General features: G+C 40.3%; 1 protein-coding gene across 1 annotated transcript in view; it reads right to left on the reverse strand.

Annotated features, from left to right (window-relative positions):
• Window positions 1-15,962, reverse strand: part of LOC103608195 (astrotactin-2-like) — a 66,173-nt gene extending 50,211 nt beyond the window's left edge. Inside the window, exons 1-2 of the mRNA XM_008592638.1 lie at window positions 15,935-15,962; window positions 14,078-14,224 (exon numbers count right to left, since the gene is read on the reverse strand). Coding sequence (XP_008590860.1) covers window positions 14,078-14,224; window positions 15,935-15,962 — 175 coding nt within the window. The remainder of the gene's footprint in view (window positions 1-14,077; window positions 14,225-15,934) is intronic.
• Between the last annotated feature and the right edge of the window lie 414 nt (window positions 15,963-16,376).

Consider the following 16,376-nt stretch of genomic DNA (forward strand, 5'->3'; position numbering starts at 1 on the left):
ACTGCCTTTTATCAAAGCCACTGTGATCCCTGCACTCCTTTGTTTAAAATTGTTCAGTGGTTCCATGACCCCCACTACCTGTAACGTTAAAAGTCCAGCACTGAGGGCCTCTGCTCTTCCTGGCTGACCCTCCCATTAATCCCATTCATGCCTGTATGGAGCCCCAGCCCTCTAGGCACTTTCTGCTCCTGCTGTTCCCCTTACCTGGAGGATCTTCCTTCATCTCTCTCCCCCCATCTCCAGCAGAAGTACACACTGTGTGAAGCCCCTGCCCTTCCAGTCTCCTCAATGGGAAAGCCCCCAAGCAGAATCCTCTTGTTGCTTGAAGCTTTACCCAGATCTGTCTGGTGGAAAATACTCCAGGTTTTCCTGGCAAACTTGCTGCCTACTGTCTATGTACCCCTATGGTCTAGAGATGACTGACCATCTACTGTAGTGTTTTGCTTTACAGCTATCTTACCACTTCAAATAACACACGTGATCCTTTTGATGGCATAATTAGCATGAACTGGCCATCTATTTTTGGCTATTTTCATGCCACTATGGAAAATAGGGGCTTATAGCTTTACTTTTCTGAAATGGGTGGTTTAGAGAAGTGAAGTGACTCGTCCAAGATCCATACCCAGTAAGTTGGGGAGCATAGATTTGAACCTGAGATTTTTCTGATTCTAAATCTCACTTTCTTTCTCCCAACTCCCCCACCCTTAATGCTGACTATGTCCAATTTGTCCAAGAATGTGAGTCCTGTCCCTGGGCCAGAGCTTCACAAATGTCAGCTGAAAGTCTGAATGGAACAACTCACTGATCAAGATCAAAGGGGGATCAGGGTGAAAACAGAGGAGGGAATAAACAGAAGGTTCAGGGGTGGTCCAGGCTCTGGGGATGATCCAGCTGAGGGTCAGATGCCCAGGTCATCGAAGTTCAGAAAGTTGCCAGTAGCTTCCAGAAAACCCAAAGCTGAGCAGCTGCAGACTTGTTTGGCTTAGATAATCCAGAGGGGAGGGCTGGGGAGGAAAGCCATATAGCAAGGCTTTGCTGGGCACGTGGGCCAGTGGAGGGAGGCGGCGATGCACAGGTTTTAATTATTCCTCCCATCTCCTTGTTTCCCTTCTGAATACAATGCATTCTCCCCCTCCCATACTCTTGCTGGCATCAGAGCTGCTCAGAATCCCTCGGCAGCTGGGCTGAGAGCTAGGGATGGGCGGTATCTTTCCCACCGCTTTTTTTCATCCAGGCAGCCTTGGGAGTCTGCAGTCCCTGCAGAAGCTTGGCTGTGATCCTTGTAAGCTTTCTTCAAATGGCAACTTGTGGGCTGTGGAAAGTTTGCTCAGCTGCCTCTGCTCCCGACAGCTTTGCTCAGGGGGCTGCCTGGCTGCACATTAGCCCAAAGCAGTCTAAAGAGGGAGAACTGGGTGGGGGGTGGGGGGACAAGGATGTGATGGTTGCATAAAGACCTCACGGGGTAAGTAAAGGGGGGACTGTGAACCCCAGTATTTCTCCTTCTACTTTTATAGCATTAGGGCAGGGAGAAATCAGGGAGAAATTCTAAGTACCATCTACCATCTTGTTCCCCTCCCACATTTTACAATGAAGACACTAAGGCCTGGAGAAGCAGAGATTTACCCAAAGTCATGGTGAATTTATGGCTGAGTCAGAACCTGATTTTAGTCATCAAATTGTATTTCTACCACGTCCTGTGCATGATAATTTGTAATAATTCTGCTCAACCCCTTCCTGCCTGTGTGACACTGAGGTGGTCGTGTATTTTCTACGCTTATGTGACCTTTACATTTTTACATGTCCCTTAAACTTAAAATTGAGGATAATAAGCAGACCTACCTCATGAGATAATAGAATTAAATGAGGTAATACTTTGCAGGGCACATAGCACAGGACCTGGCCTGTAGTAACTGTTCTGTACATGTTCCCAATTATGAGTGGTGTTATTATTGCAATCACTCAGAGGTTGGAACAACAGGATCTATACGAATATGGTGAGAAGTGTCCCTCCCCCTCCCTGGGAAGCCAGCTATCATCCACCACCCACCTGCACGTAAATATCTGTGGCTCTGAGACCTGGCTCAGGTAGCATCTCCTCAAGACACCTTCCTTAGCACCACTTCGCACCTGGGTTGGGGTCCTTGGCTGCCCCTCATCTGTGTCCCCAGAGCATCCAGTACAATGCTATCATGAATCCTACCATGCTGCATTTCATCTTTTATTTGCTTGGTGTGTCCCACCGCCACCAAATTGGAGGAGGCCAGAGGGTGTGTTTTTCCCATCTCCGCATCTTTACTATCTGAGCATGCTACAGAGAAGATATGCAAATATCTGTTGGCCATATGAAGGGAAGAGGGGAAGGAGAAAAGGAGACAGGCAGGAAGGGAAGAAACAGATACTATAACAGAACAAGGGGGTGGTGTTATTATTGATGAATTTTTAACTATTTAGCTTCTTCCTTCTGGCCAAAAGAGGCCAAACTCCCTAGCACTGTACCTCTTACTTACGTAGCCTTACCCACTAAGACCCTACTCCAACCCTTATGTTGTCTTTATAAATAATAAAGCACTGAACAAAGAGCGAGGGAAAGGCACAATGTTTTCATAATCATATCTACTCTCACTATTGGCAAAGTGCTTTCAAACTCATCAGCCCACTAGTACTCTTTTGAGTCAGGGAGCATTAGCATTATGTTTAGATGAGAAAACTGGAGCTCAGGGAGGGGAATACACCCAAGGTCACAAAACTAGAAAGCAGAAATTCTGGGTCTAGAACCCACATCTCCCAGGTCACGGATCAATACACCTAACCTCTCTACCACCTTCTCTCTGTCATGTACTGTCCCACAGCACCAATCCTACAGCTTTTTGCAAACACCAAGCCAATATAAAAGGAAAATATAGCTCTATAGACTCAAACTCCATCTCACCAAAGCTCTCATCCAGCATCCCTTTCTCCCAGTCTAAAAGTCAAATGGTCCTTCTGTTCACAACAAAAGAAGGGAATTATTAATGAGAGAAAATTGAGTTTCTCTACCCCTTGTAACAACCTTCTACCCCCAGTTTTTGGGAATATATTTTTGGATTCAATTTGCTACCAAAACACAGAAATTAGCCTCCAATTTTGGACGTCAAACTCAGTTATCTCTTTTGTTAAGGAGGGAAATTAGAAGCAATTTATTCTGGTTAGAAGCCAACCTAACATCTTAGCACAGAGTATTATTAAAAATCCCAAACCCACTGGCAGTTGTGATATCTTTAAAAGCTTGAGTATGTTCAGCTGTGTAGAACGGTTTTCCTGGGTTCTTTCTCCCCTCAGCTTCTTGTCACTTTTATCCTAGGGATCAGTTACCATCTGAGGAAGAAATAGCTTGAAGTAGTTTTTCCTTCCATGGTTTTGTGGATTTAGACTTCCCTAATGAAGAGGTCTGGGGAAAAAAAACCAAAAAAACAAAACAAAACAAAACAAACCCAGATTCCATTTTAGCAGGTATCCACAGCTCCCAGCACCAGCTCTAGGTTATTGCTGAGCAAGTTGCCCATTAAGTACAAGAAGAAGGAAGAGGAAAAAAAGTTTTCACAGTTTATAATTATATTACCAGTTTCATTACAGATCTCATTTTAATTCTGACTGAAATCTAGCCTTGCCTCTCCCTGCACTCTCTCATGGATAGTTATTAAGTCTGGGTTGGAGTTCAACCTATTCTTCCTGATTTCAGCATATTAATATGGTTTATTGGTATTTCACTGCCACCTCCCTTATGGGTGTTCTGAATCTCAGCTCAATTTATATTTCCCCTCTTTCTGGGCTCGGGAATAAAGCTTGTTTCATTTTGGGATTGGGAGGGAAGAATGTGAGTTTGATTGAGGTTTCTTTTCTTTGGGGATGGGAGCCTAAACCTTGGGGAGTGAAGTCAATCATAGAGGAAGAGGCAGCCTTAGATTTCCCGCACTGTCATTCTCCAGATGCATTTTCTTACGGCATCTGGGTCCACCCCCCTCAATTATTTTTACAGACACAATTTATTATATGTCTACTGAGTCAGAACCTCCATTAGACATCAAAGTAGGTTAGGTCGTGAATAAGTTGTGGCCCTTGCCCTTGAGGAAATCTAAGTCTAACCATTAAAATCACTTCACTTTTTTTCATTCAGTGACTGCTTTCTGGGGGGCACCGACTCTGCTTTTGAACACTGTCCTAGGTGCTTAACATAATATGCAAAACAAACAAATATGATCTTTAATCTTTATTATTATTATTATTATTATTTAATTGAAACATAATTTATTATTCATATTTTTGGGGTACAGCATTGACTATCAGTATTTGTGTACAATATGGGATGATCAAATAAATATTATTAGCACGTTCACTATTACAAAGCATAATTATTCTTTGTGTCTCTTACCCAATTTCTCCCTAACCTCCCTCTCCTCCCCCTTCCCCACCTCTAGCAACCATAGGTCTGTTCTCTTCTTTTAAAAGTTCAATGTTTTCTTGTGGTAGGTCCTTCCTTCCTTCATTCCTTGTTCCATTTATGTGTGAGGACATGTGGTATTTCTTTCTGTGTCTGGCTTATTTCACTTAACATAATCTTCTCCAAGTTCATCCATGTTGCTATGAATGGCAGAATTTCATTCTTTTTTATGGTTGTGTAATATTCCATTCTGTATATATACTACATTTTCCTTATCCAGTCATACATGGATGGACATTTAGGTTGGCTCCATATCTTGGCTACTGTAAACACAGCTGTGATAAACATGGGAGTGCAGTAGGTATCCCTTCAACATGGTGATTTCCATTTCTTTAGATATATACTCAGAAGTGGGATCACGAGATCATACGGTAGTTCTATCTGTAGTTGTTTGAGAAAACTTCATACTGATTTGCATAATGGCTGTACTAATTTGCAGTCCCACCAACAGTGTGGAAGAGTTCCCTTTCTCTGACTCCTCACCAGCATTTGTTATTCTCAGTCTTTTTAACAATGGCCAGTCTAACTGGGGCGAGACGATATCTCAATGTGGTTATGATTTGCATCCCTCTGATGATTAGTGATGTTGAACATTTCTTCATATATCTGCTGACCATTTGCATGTCCTCCTTTGAAAAATGTTTATTCAGCTCTTTTGCCCATTTTTTAATTGGATTCTTTGTTTTTTTACTGTGAAGTTGGTTAAGTTCCTTGTATATTCTGGATATTAATCCTTTGTTGAATGTACAGATTGTAAATATTTTTCTCCCATTCTGTAGGTTGTCTTTTCATTCTGTTGTTTCCTTTTCTGTGCAGAAGCTTTTTAGTTTGATATAATCCCATTTGTTTATTTTTTTCTTTTGTTGCTTGTGCTTTTGGGGTCTTACTCATAAAAGCTTTGCCCACTCCTAGTTCCTAAAGTGTTTCCCCTATGTTTTTTTTTTTTTGGTAGTTTTATGGTTTTGGGTTTAAAACTTAAGTCTTTAATCCATTTTGAGTTGATTTTAGTATATGGCAAGAGGAGCATATCTAGTTTCATTTTCTGCATATGAATATCCAAGTTTCCCAGCACCATTTATCAAAGAGGCAGTCTTTTCCCCGATGTATGTTCTCATTGCCTTTGTCAAACATCAGTTGACTGTAAGTCCATGGGTTGATTTCTGGGTTCTCTGTCCCATTGGCCTGAGTGTCTGTTTTTATGCCAGTGCCATGCTGTTTTGGTTACCATAGCTTTTTGGTGTAAGTTGAAGTCAGGTAGTGTTATGCCTCGGCTTTACTTTTTTGGCTGAAGATTGCTTTGGCTATTCGAGATCTTTTGTTCTTCCATATGAATTTTAGGATTGTTTTCTATTTCTGTGAAGAATATTGTTGGTATTTTGATGGGGATTGCATTAAATCTGTAGACAACTTTGCCTAGTATAGACATTTTCACGATGTTAATTCTTCTAATCCAAGAGCATGGAATGTCTTTCAACCTTTTTGTATTCTCTTTAATTTCCTTCAGTAGTGATTTGTAATTCTCATTGTAGAGATCTTTTACCTTCTTGGTTAAATTGATTCCTAGGTATCTTATTTTTTTGATGTAAATGGACTTGCTTTCTCGACTTCTTTTTCTGCTAGTTCATCACTGGAACACGGAATTTGAAACTTAGTGGGACAGATTGACATTAACTAGGTAAGTACGTAATTAAAATTAAAATAAGCTCAATAAAGGAAAAGAGCAGGGTTCTAGGAGAATGATTAGTAAGAGACCTAACAGAGGCTGGGATGTGAAAAAGGGAGGTCAATCACTGCACGGCAAATGGGAGAAACTGGAGAGGTGAGAAGAAATCTTCAGGCAGAGAAAGCAACATGTGCAAAGGTTCTGAGGCAGAGGGCAGCAGAGAACATTTACACACACACACACACACACACACACAAAGAGTGGTGTGAGATAAGACTTTAGAAGCAGACAGGAGCCTGACCTTGCAGGGACATAAAGGCCATGTTATTTAGTTCAGTCTTCATAACAAGTACAAAATAAGTCATTCAACAATTTTATGGGAAGATGCACTATATTGAGATTTTTCGTTTTAAAAGATTACTCTGTTTTCAGTGTTGAGATAAGATTGCAGGAAGGCTAGATTTAATGTAGGAGGCCAATTTTCAGGACTGTGGCAGTTATTCCAATGACACATAAATAATAGTAATAGTGATGGGAGGTACAGTAGAGTCATTAGAAAGGCACAAATGCAGTTCTATGTATTGTTCTAGGAAGAAAATACTATCTTTGAGGGACTCATTGAAGAGGGTTTTCTACAGGGAGGAGAAAATTAAGTTAGGCCTTAGAGATGGGTGGGATTGCAATGTGGATATTAAAAAGGGTACTTCTGGTGGGGAATAATGTATAAGCAAAGATACAGAGAGCAGCAGATACAAGGCAAGACAGTCGATGTGTGTAAACAGTGTCAAGAGTGTCCAAAGGAATTAGGGAGGAAAAAGGCAGAGGCTATACTGTCCAGCACTTTTACCCATGAGCATGTTCCATGGTGTTCAAAGATTTGCAATCAATACTGAACATTTTCAAACTAAGCCTAGAACAATTCCAGAGAGCAGAATGCCCAAGGAACTACTCTTTTAAAATAAATTGCTCGGCAGTTTATGGCTAAGCAGTCACTTTCAGTGTGGTGTAATTTTCCCTTCTAAGAATTGAAAATACTCCTCCCATGTATTCAAATCACTACAAACTAGCTCTAAAGCCAATTATAAACCTCACTCCTCATTAATAGCACAAAGCCACACATTAGCTTACTCTCCTGGGTTGAAAGACATCAAGCATGGGTGGAAGCAAATAAATATAGGCAACATTAATTGTACACAATTTTGTGTTCAAAAACAGCTACATGTGTGGCATATTAATGAAGCAAGCCATACTAGTGTGTGGGCACTGATCATTTCATAGACTTGGAAGGAATCCTCAGACCCCAAAAACCTCAGTCATAGGAACAAAGAAGTCTTAAATACCATCTTAGTTCAACCCAAAGGATGATGTTAACAGTTTAACATAATGTGAATAAAAAGAGACATTTTGGCATAGGTATTTTGATGCAACAATCATATTAACTGTATAAAAATCATAGTTTGTTTCTCTCTCTCTCTCTCTCTCTCTCTCTCTCTGTGTGTGTGTGTGTGTGTGTATGTATTTAGCTAAGTAAAGTATTCAAGAGACATCTTTGGCCTTTGTTCATTGTTAGTCTTACCCCATTTTTGAGCCCAGGCAAAGAATGGGTGACACCCAGTGATGAGAGAGTAAAGAACAAACATATTCTGAAAGTCCTAAAAAATTAAGTGGTTTTAAAATTTATATCCTGATAAAATCATTCCCAATCAAAATATAAGGTAATCAAGTCAAATGTATGGCTTCTCTTTTCTGTTATGGCTTCATAGAAATGTGATCATCTGTTCTCAGAAGATTCTCTATGTGGGGACCTCATTATCTTTCAGTGGCCCCTTCCAATATTAAGAAAATATTATAACAACTACTAATATACATATAATTTATCAAGTCATTACTAGGTCTTACATACTGAGCTAAGACCTTTTCGAGCATTATTTAATTTATTTTTCACAATAACTCTATGAGATAAGTACTGTTATTATACTTATTTAACAGATAATGAAACTGAAGCTTAGAAAGTTTAAGTAGCAAAAAGTCACACTGTCAATAGTAGAGGAAGACATTTCCAGACTAAAGGTTCACTCCTTCTATCCCTGACCATCCTCATCACCCATATAGCTCTAGTTTTGCTTCCTAAGGCCTCCCAGAACTTGCCTGTTTCCTTTTCAAGACAATAATGATGGTCTCTTTTCTGGAAGCCCCTTATATGGCAGTTCCTTGGATCAGGGGTTCAGGTAGACCTAGGTTTTCACACTGCTTTTCCTCTGTGTATTAACCTGGCCAAGTCACTTAACATCTCTGAGCCCTCCTTTTCATGTATATAAAACAACAATGCTAAGTCCTGCCATACAGTTTTCCTTTGTGAATTAAGTGAAGAACTCTATGTAAAGTGCTTTTTACACTGCCATACATGTAACAGATATGCTCAGTAATATTAAGTTCCCTTCTTGTCTAGGCTCCTTCAACACTTCCTATAGAATGATTTTCTTTCATCCTTTCATTAAGAGGTCATTAGGTATCTACAATGTTTTTCCAATATCATAACTGCCAAATCTTCTCCTCTGAACAAATTCCAGTGAAAAACAACTTCCAGAACAGGACAAAGAACTCTAGGTGTAGTGTTATCTGTCCACAGTGGTACGGAACCATCTCACCCACTTAATCTAGCTTATTCCTTTAAAAGTGGTTTCTTCTACTGACTTACTATATTGGGTGATTATATCATGATTCACATTGGGAGCCTCAGCAAATGCATGAACTAACATCTCAGTTAAGATAGGCTTTTCATATTAACCAATAACCATTCATCAATAATGCTACCGACGTGACAATTTTGATGAAGCCCAAACCTGTGTGATCAGGGCTAATATGTTATAAACCTTAACGGTAGACCACTCACATTGAACTCAATGCTATGGGAAATCTCTGGAGTTATACTGTTAGGCAGGCCCATTAATCAAGTATTGATAAAGTCAAAGATGGGGGAAATCAAAGACACTTATCAAAGACTCTTATAAAGATTCTAAGGGATCTCAATGAAGGATCATATGTTTTAGATGAAAGGAAAGTAGCACTTACAGAGATATTGAAATAGCTCTCAAAATTCTATTAAGGGACCACCTAGAGTTCCTGTAAAGATTATTAATACCTGGGCTCCACCCTCAGAGAGTCTGATTCACTAGTTCTGAGGATTATCAGCCCAGATGACACAAATGCAGATGTTTTATAGAACACAGATGGAGTAACAATGCTAAATTCAGTAAGTTTAGATGCAAGCATGTTCCATCTCTTTAATGTGTGCTTAGCAGGGCAAAAAGCTACTGGCGGCCTGGAAGAAGCCAAGACAAAAGAAGGAGTGAGATTTGCCAAGGGCTTAGATGTGGACAGCATCAGTGTATATTGCTCTTGCCAACTGGGCTCTAGACAAGTGCTAGGCCATACTGACCTTTTTTCCCTGTAATGGGCAGTAAGCATTGTGTATAACTATGCAGTAACACAAGGGCAGAATTCATTTTCTTTCCAAAGATGGGACCCATTACTCAGCCACATCCAACACTTCAGCACCACGGACAGATCAATGTGTAAGCCTGGCTGAGAGCTCTCTTAATAAGAAAGGGCCAGCACCTTGGCAGCTTAGAGAGCTCATGGAGGAGGGTGAGAAAGGATGAAAACTGCCATGGCCATGCTCCTTGGGAGACCTGGTCGCAAACAGAGCTCCTCCCAACACGAGCTGCTCTTCTCCTGATAGGCCTTGTTATGATTCTCCTTTTATTGTTTTTAAAAAACTTAACCAGTGGTCTTAAGGGGCCTCAAGTATGATCTGGTTGTTGAAATATATGCAAAATTTCATTAAAAGGTACACTTTCCAACTGTGTTTATTACTGTATTTATGTTAGGTTGCAATACATTTACGAATATCAGTGCCAACTGATGACAAGTGTTCAGGAAAAGAGGACCATCATCACTTTCCCTCTTGTCCTCTTAGTAACACCCTCATTACTCCAGGAATCAGAGCTAGAAACCCCACTAGTCAATTCATAAAAACTGTTCTTTGCTAGATTCTTCTCCACCCCCATAGATGACTGGATATCCTCTTCAAGTCCCAGTTTCCTTATCTGTCAAAGGTGGATAATAAAGACCACTTTGGAGAGCTTTTGAAGGAAAAAGACAAGCAATGCATATACAGAGGAGATATTGGGCTTTTGTTGAAGAAGGTGAGCTTGCCTGGAACTACCACGTAGTCTGACTTCAAGCACTGGCTGCTCTCAGGATTTCTGCTGATCCCCAGAAGATTGAGAATTTTCAAGTGTTAATGTCTTCAAGTGGGAAAGGTACTTCCATCTGGAGGGGGACATATAATGTACTTCTTGTTCCTTTCACCAAACTGAGGATAGCTAAACTCATCTATTTAGTTTTCTGTATCTTCTGGCCCAGCCATGTTTCAGCTTCTGAGGTCTCTTTCTCTATGAATTGTTTTATGATTAAAAGTAATAATAGTTACTATTTATTGAGCAATCACAATGTTTTAGACACTCTACTAGGCAGTTTATACACACTATGTCATTCAATATTCTCAAAATAATTCCTATTTTACAGATGAGAAAAATGAGACTCAGGAAGCTAACCTGACTCTCTTATATTTCAAAGCAATGGAAGTGAAATCCAAACTGAAGCATACCTCATTTAGAAGGATACACTCCTAACCGAGACCATATAGCACGGAAGGGAAGGAAATTCCACTATGCCTGGAGAGTGAGATCCTGTGGGCCAGGTCCTCCCAATGCTGCCTGCTGGGCTTGCTTCATCACATCTCCAGGACTTGTACACTCTGTGGTTATTTTCAATGTTCCTTTGTTTTAACTATATTTTTATAATTTCTGTATTCTTGATGCTCTGGCATCTGGGGCCTCCCTGACTGGTAAGAGCTTGCCCCTCACAGGGCTAGTGAAATCTTAAGGGACAGCAAAAGACTTGCCCAGGAAATGCCTTTTACATGCAAATTAACCAGCCCAGAGCCTTTGCTCCAACCATCTCTCTTATGTGGCTCTTAAAATATTTCTCTTCCCTAATCACCTCAGGGTCAGAGACAAGGCAACTAGGAGCTGTCCCTAAACCTCCACACCTGCTAAAATTATTCAATCTAGCCAGTTCTAAATCTGTCTCCCCTGCTTACCCTGCCTCACCCATTCCTTCCTGCACTAGAAATGAGCTCTCGCCCATGCTTTCTGCTAGTTTCCTCTGCCTCTGTATAGATCCTGGGCTTCCTTATGTAGCCCCACCTGGCATTCTGTGTGTCCCGTTTCTGGGATCTGTGAGTATAAAAATTTCTTGTTTCAAGACAGTCATTTCTGTGCCAGCACATCTTACCACACCTGATGGAAACAAACCCTGGGTACATTTTAGAACATCTTCGATCTCTATGCATTATCTGCCTTAGTTTTGACTTAGCTTCCCCTTTGTTCTTGGAGATCTAGTAGAAGTGCCTCATGCAACCACTGACAATTCTGCTTTAACTCAGGTGATATTCATTCACATAATTACTAAACATGCATCATAGACCAGGCACTGTGCTTGTCACCAGGGATACAACATTTCTTCCAAAAGACACAACACCTGCCACCCCACAGATTCCAGTCTATAGGCATAAACAGACAAGTCCACATGCAGCTATAAAATTATAAGTCTATGACAGAGGTCAGAATAGGGACCATTGGAAACAGTCCTTTTTATTACCATATTTTGGTCTGTCCTTTTAAACCATTAAGATTGTTTGCAGCTTTCTTGGGCGATCCCTTTATTTTGCTATTTCCCAACTATGTGTTATCTAAAAATTCGATAAACATGGAAAAGAAGTAGGAGCTGTAGTCTTCACAATGCCCCTGTGAGATAAGTACTTCTGTTATCTCCATTTTATGAGTATAGATGCAGAGACCGAGACTCAGAGGGGGTAAGTCATTCACTTGGCTACCGAAGTGGCAGACAACATACTGAGTATTGAATTCATGTCTGTATTATCTCAAAGCCTGTGCTCTTAGCCATGAAACTATTTCATCATGACCTTGAGCAAGTTAGCCTCCCAGGGTCTCCATTTCTACAAGTAAGAAAATAAATATTAAAACTTGAATATCTCTAGGGTCTGATTTTCTACAGTTAATGACTAGTGACTGGTGAAGGATAAAAGGTAGAGACATGTCTTCTACTGTGGTCAAAATTTGCCCTATTGGTCTTTGCAACTCAGTGTTCATCCTTCCTACTCTCCCATCCCCATTTTCCAGTTGCACCCAGGGTCTGGCAATTCTTCCAGCCCCAGGCTCCATGAACCTACTTGCCTCCTTGCTTCTGTAGGGTTAGTTCCTTCTGCCTCTTTCTGCCATCCACTGCCATCCCACACATACATGTTCACCTGTCTTATGTGCACATAGGATTTCATAGGGATGGACCAAGAATCCTGTTCGTAGATCTGAAAATCAACTGAATGTATATGAAATGACAAATATTGAACTTATTTGCAGTCCAAGTGAAAAATAAGTAGGGACTCATCTACTGTGTTGAAGGGGAAGCACTCAAAGGAAGTGTTAATCCAAGTGTGGGTGTTTCAGGGAAAGGGGTAAAAACCCCACTTTGCTCTGGTCAGAACATACTGAAGGATAGCGCTAAGTTTCTGAACACTGTAACTTTGAAATTGGACAGAAAATTGAGTTACATGGAGATAAGAGTGACAAATAGATAATAAAGATCGTAAAAGAATTCAATACATATCCAATGGGAAAGGATTTTTTAAAAAATGAATGGCACTAATATGTTGCTAGAAATCAGAAATTTGGATACCACTGGAGAACAATTAACTAGAACCTTCTGAGGAGCTGGAAATGCTTCATGGTTTGATCTGTGTAGGCACCTATGTAATCTTATGTTAAATGTTCTTATCACAAAAGGAAAAAAGAAAGAGGGAGAAAAGAAACTTTTAGAGGTGATAGGTATGTTCATGGTATTGTTTATGGTAATGGTTTCATGGGTATAAATGTATTTTTTTTATTCAAAATATTTGAACATTTACTGGTACATATTTGTAGGATACAGTGTGTTGTTTCAATACATGCATATATTGCACAATGATTCACTTAGGGTAGACAGCATAGCTTTGTACTTTATCTTCAAACTCATTGAGATGTATACATTAAACAAGTATTAAAAAACAAAAAAAATCATTAAGCTGCATTCTTAAGATATGCCTTCTTTATTTTATTTATGCTAAACTTCAATGTATGTAAAGATAGCAATACCATATGAGGGTAAGGCTTTGGGAAAACAGGCGCCAGTGTAGCCTGTTGAAGTACGTAAACTGCAACAACTTTTCTGGAGGTCACTTTAGCAATAGATATAAAGCACCTTAATCAATTTCTTGGACCATGCTTTGCTAATGAATACGGTGACTACAGTGTCTCATTAATTCAATTTAATTGGGTGAAGAGTAAATGGCAAAATATAAGATACTCGTAAAGTACATTTACAGGGAATGAGAAATGAATATTCTTTAGGATATTTAGAAAATTCCAACAAACCTCATATGATCTTCCCCGTCATATGCTTTTAATTAGCAAATACCCTTTAGGGGGCATTTTTAGTTTGGAATAAAACCCACAAGCATGATAAGAACCAGTAGGTTCTCTGATGTAGCTCAATCTTTCTGCATTCACATTTAAATTCTTCCTTTATTTAACAAACATTATCTTTACTCATAGAATTAAAGAAGTCTTTCATTTAATTCAAATAATCCAGGACTCCACATGATAAGAGCCTCTTCCAAGGCCTTTGGATGTTCTTTTTTTCCTATAAAGGTATATGTAATACAATTCTGAGATTGGGCCAGGCATGGAGACATTTGACCACCAGGGGTGCCAGGTGCCCAGTAGCGTGGGGCAACTCCAACGCTCTGCTCTTACCGTCTGCAATGAAGTGCTCAGGCACATGCAAAGTCACCTTCACGGTGAGTGGACAGGACAACTGGCTGCCACACACCATGGCCAGGATGCAGGAGCTCACGGCAATCAGTGTCAGGGCTGTCTTGTTCACTGGGCTTTTCAGCAAACCTAATAACACAAACACATACAAAGACACATAATTCCATGAAGTGAGGAAATGGGGATGGGATGAAGTTTGGGAGTCCTGTTATTTTCCATATAAGAATCTAAAAAAAGAAAAAGAAACCATACTTTCCAACCTCTGTGCTTGCTAAGACACCTCAGTGGCCTCTTGTTGGGTCTTGGCTTAACTCTCTGCAAAATGGGTTTATTATGCATTTTGGTAAAGATAAAAGAAACAAGCTTCCTGAAAATTGTGGCAATGCTCACTCTTTTCCTCTCAGTTAGGTTGGTCATTCTTGATAATAATTAGATGTTATTAAACTTTCCACTCACTTTAGAAGCAAGCGAGAAGACACTGTGCTGTTGAATTCGGTAGGGTCTGGTAGAAGAAGCATGGGCTTTGGAGTGAGACAATTCTGGGTTCAGATTTGTTCTTTAGCCTCCATTAGCTGTGCAACCTCAGTTTCCTTAAGCATATGATGAAGGTAATGATACAAATAAACATCTCATGGTGTTGTGATGATTACATGGCATTATGCAAATATAATGTCTGTCACCTAGGAGGGTTTCACAGATAGTTACAGGCTGACCAGTTCAAATCCATTTCACAAGCATTCATTGAGCACCTACTATGTGAGACATACAGAGAAGAATAACAGCTCCTGCTCTTCAAGAGTTTACAGGATAGGGGAAAATGCAAGCTTATCCACAGCTAATCAGATGGCATGACAAATTGTGTTACAACCTAGAAGACAGGGAAGGAAATGGGGAGAGTAGTTTTGCCTGGGAAAATTAAAGACAGTTTTATGGATGCAGTAGAGTAAGGCAATTGGATTTGCATGACTAGGAGCAAAGAAATTCTATGGAGCCTGTCCTGAGCCCTCCTGTGTATTTCATTCTTTAGGTTTTGCTCTTCAAATATACCTTCAAGGTTCTGGTTACCAGTTTTAGAGTACTGCTTCTCAAATTTATTTTACCAGTTATACTCTTCTTTTGAGCAAACCTTTATCCCCAAACCTTCTGAACATCCTGTATGGCTAGCCCATGAGCATGTTAAATATAACACGTTCACAACAAGGCAGGTTATCTTCTTTATAAAGCCTCCTCTTCCTTCTGGGCTCCTCAACTTACTGAAAGCACCACCATTTAGACTGGCCAGAAACCTAGATGTCGTCTTTCAGCCTGCTGTCCTCCTCTGCTACAACATCAATGCAGTCATACATTCTTATGTACTCTATGTCTTTAGCATTCTTACCTCTTTCCCCTCATCTCTTCTATTGCTTGTGGGATAAGTAAGGTGTGGCCATATCTGTACACTTCATGCCCTGTTGAAACCCCATGAGCTGTTTTACAGCATCTGGCCACAGGATGTGATCCCTGTTCATTAGCCCAGCATTGGAAGCTTATTACAATGAGTGCCTACACTCCTGTGCTCTCTCCTACCTGGCCCAGGTGCTGGCATGGCTGAATGACTGCAGTGTCCCCACAGTCAACACTCTTTATCACACTTTTATTAATGTAGGTGTTTATTTCTTTTGGATAGAACTCCACTGTCTCCCCCATCATTCTTCAAGATTCACCATTCATGTGAATTCTTCATGCTCTAGGCAGATAAACTACCTACATTCATTGTGTTCCAAATACCTATTCCAAACACTGGAGTCTAGTAAATAGACAGTAAACTCCTTGAGGGCAAGCACCGTGTCTTTTGCTTACCTCTGTATCGCAGCAGTGTCTGGCACATGGTAGAATCTCATGTTTATTGAGATTCTCAATAAACGGTCACTTCCAGGAATGACAGTAACAGTACCAGCAACCAGCATGACACAGGCACTGACCAAGCAAAAATCATGCCAACAAACATGGCCACACTGATGGGTTCCAATAGAAAAAGAGCCCTTATGGACAGCCCATTTTGGAATTGTTCGTATGCATATATATTTTTCTTAATAATCAGTGAACTGCTTGAGAGAAGAGATCCGTCCTTCACCATCACTGTATCCTTCACGCCAAGTTCACCACCTGGGACCTAGAAGCTGCTTAATTTAAGAATAGGATTCTTGTTTTTATTCCCCGTTCCAGGACAATGCATGGCTTATGGTAGGAACTATTCTTACATTTGTGGTTATTACAGTTGCAGAATAAACATTACATAGAA

This window comes from Galeopterus variegatus, unplaced genomic scaffold (genome assembly GCF_000696425.1).
Source record: "Galeopterus variegatus unplaced genomic scaffold, G_variegatus-3.0.2 Scaffold8132, whole genome shotgun sequence".
Taxonomy (NCBI): Eukaryota; Metazoa; Chordata; class Mammalia; order Dermoptera; family Cynocephalidae; genus Galeopterus; species Galeopterus variegatus.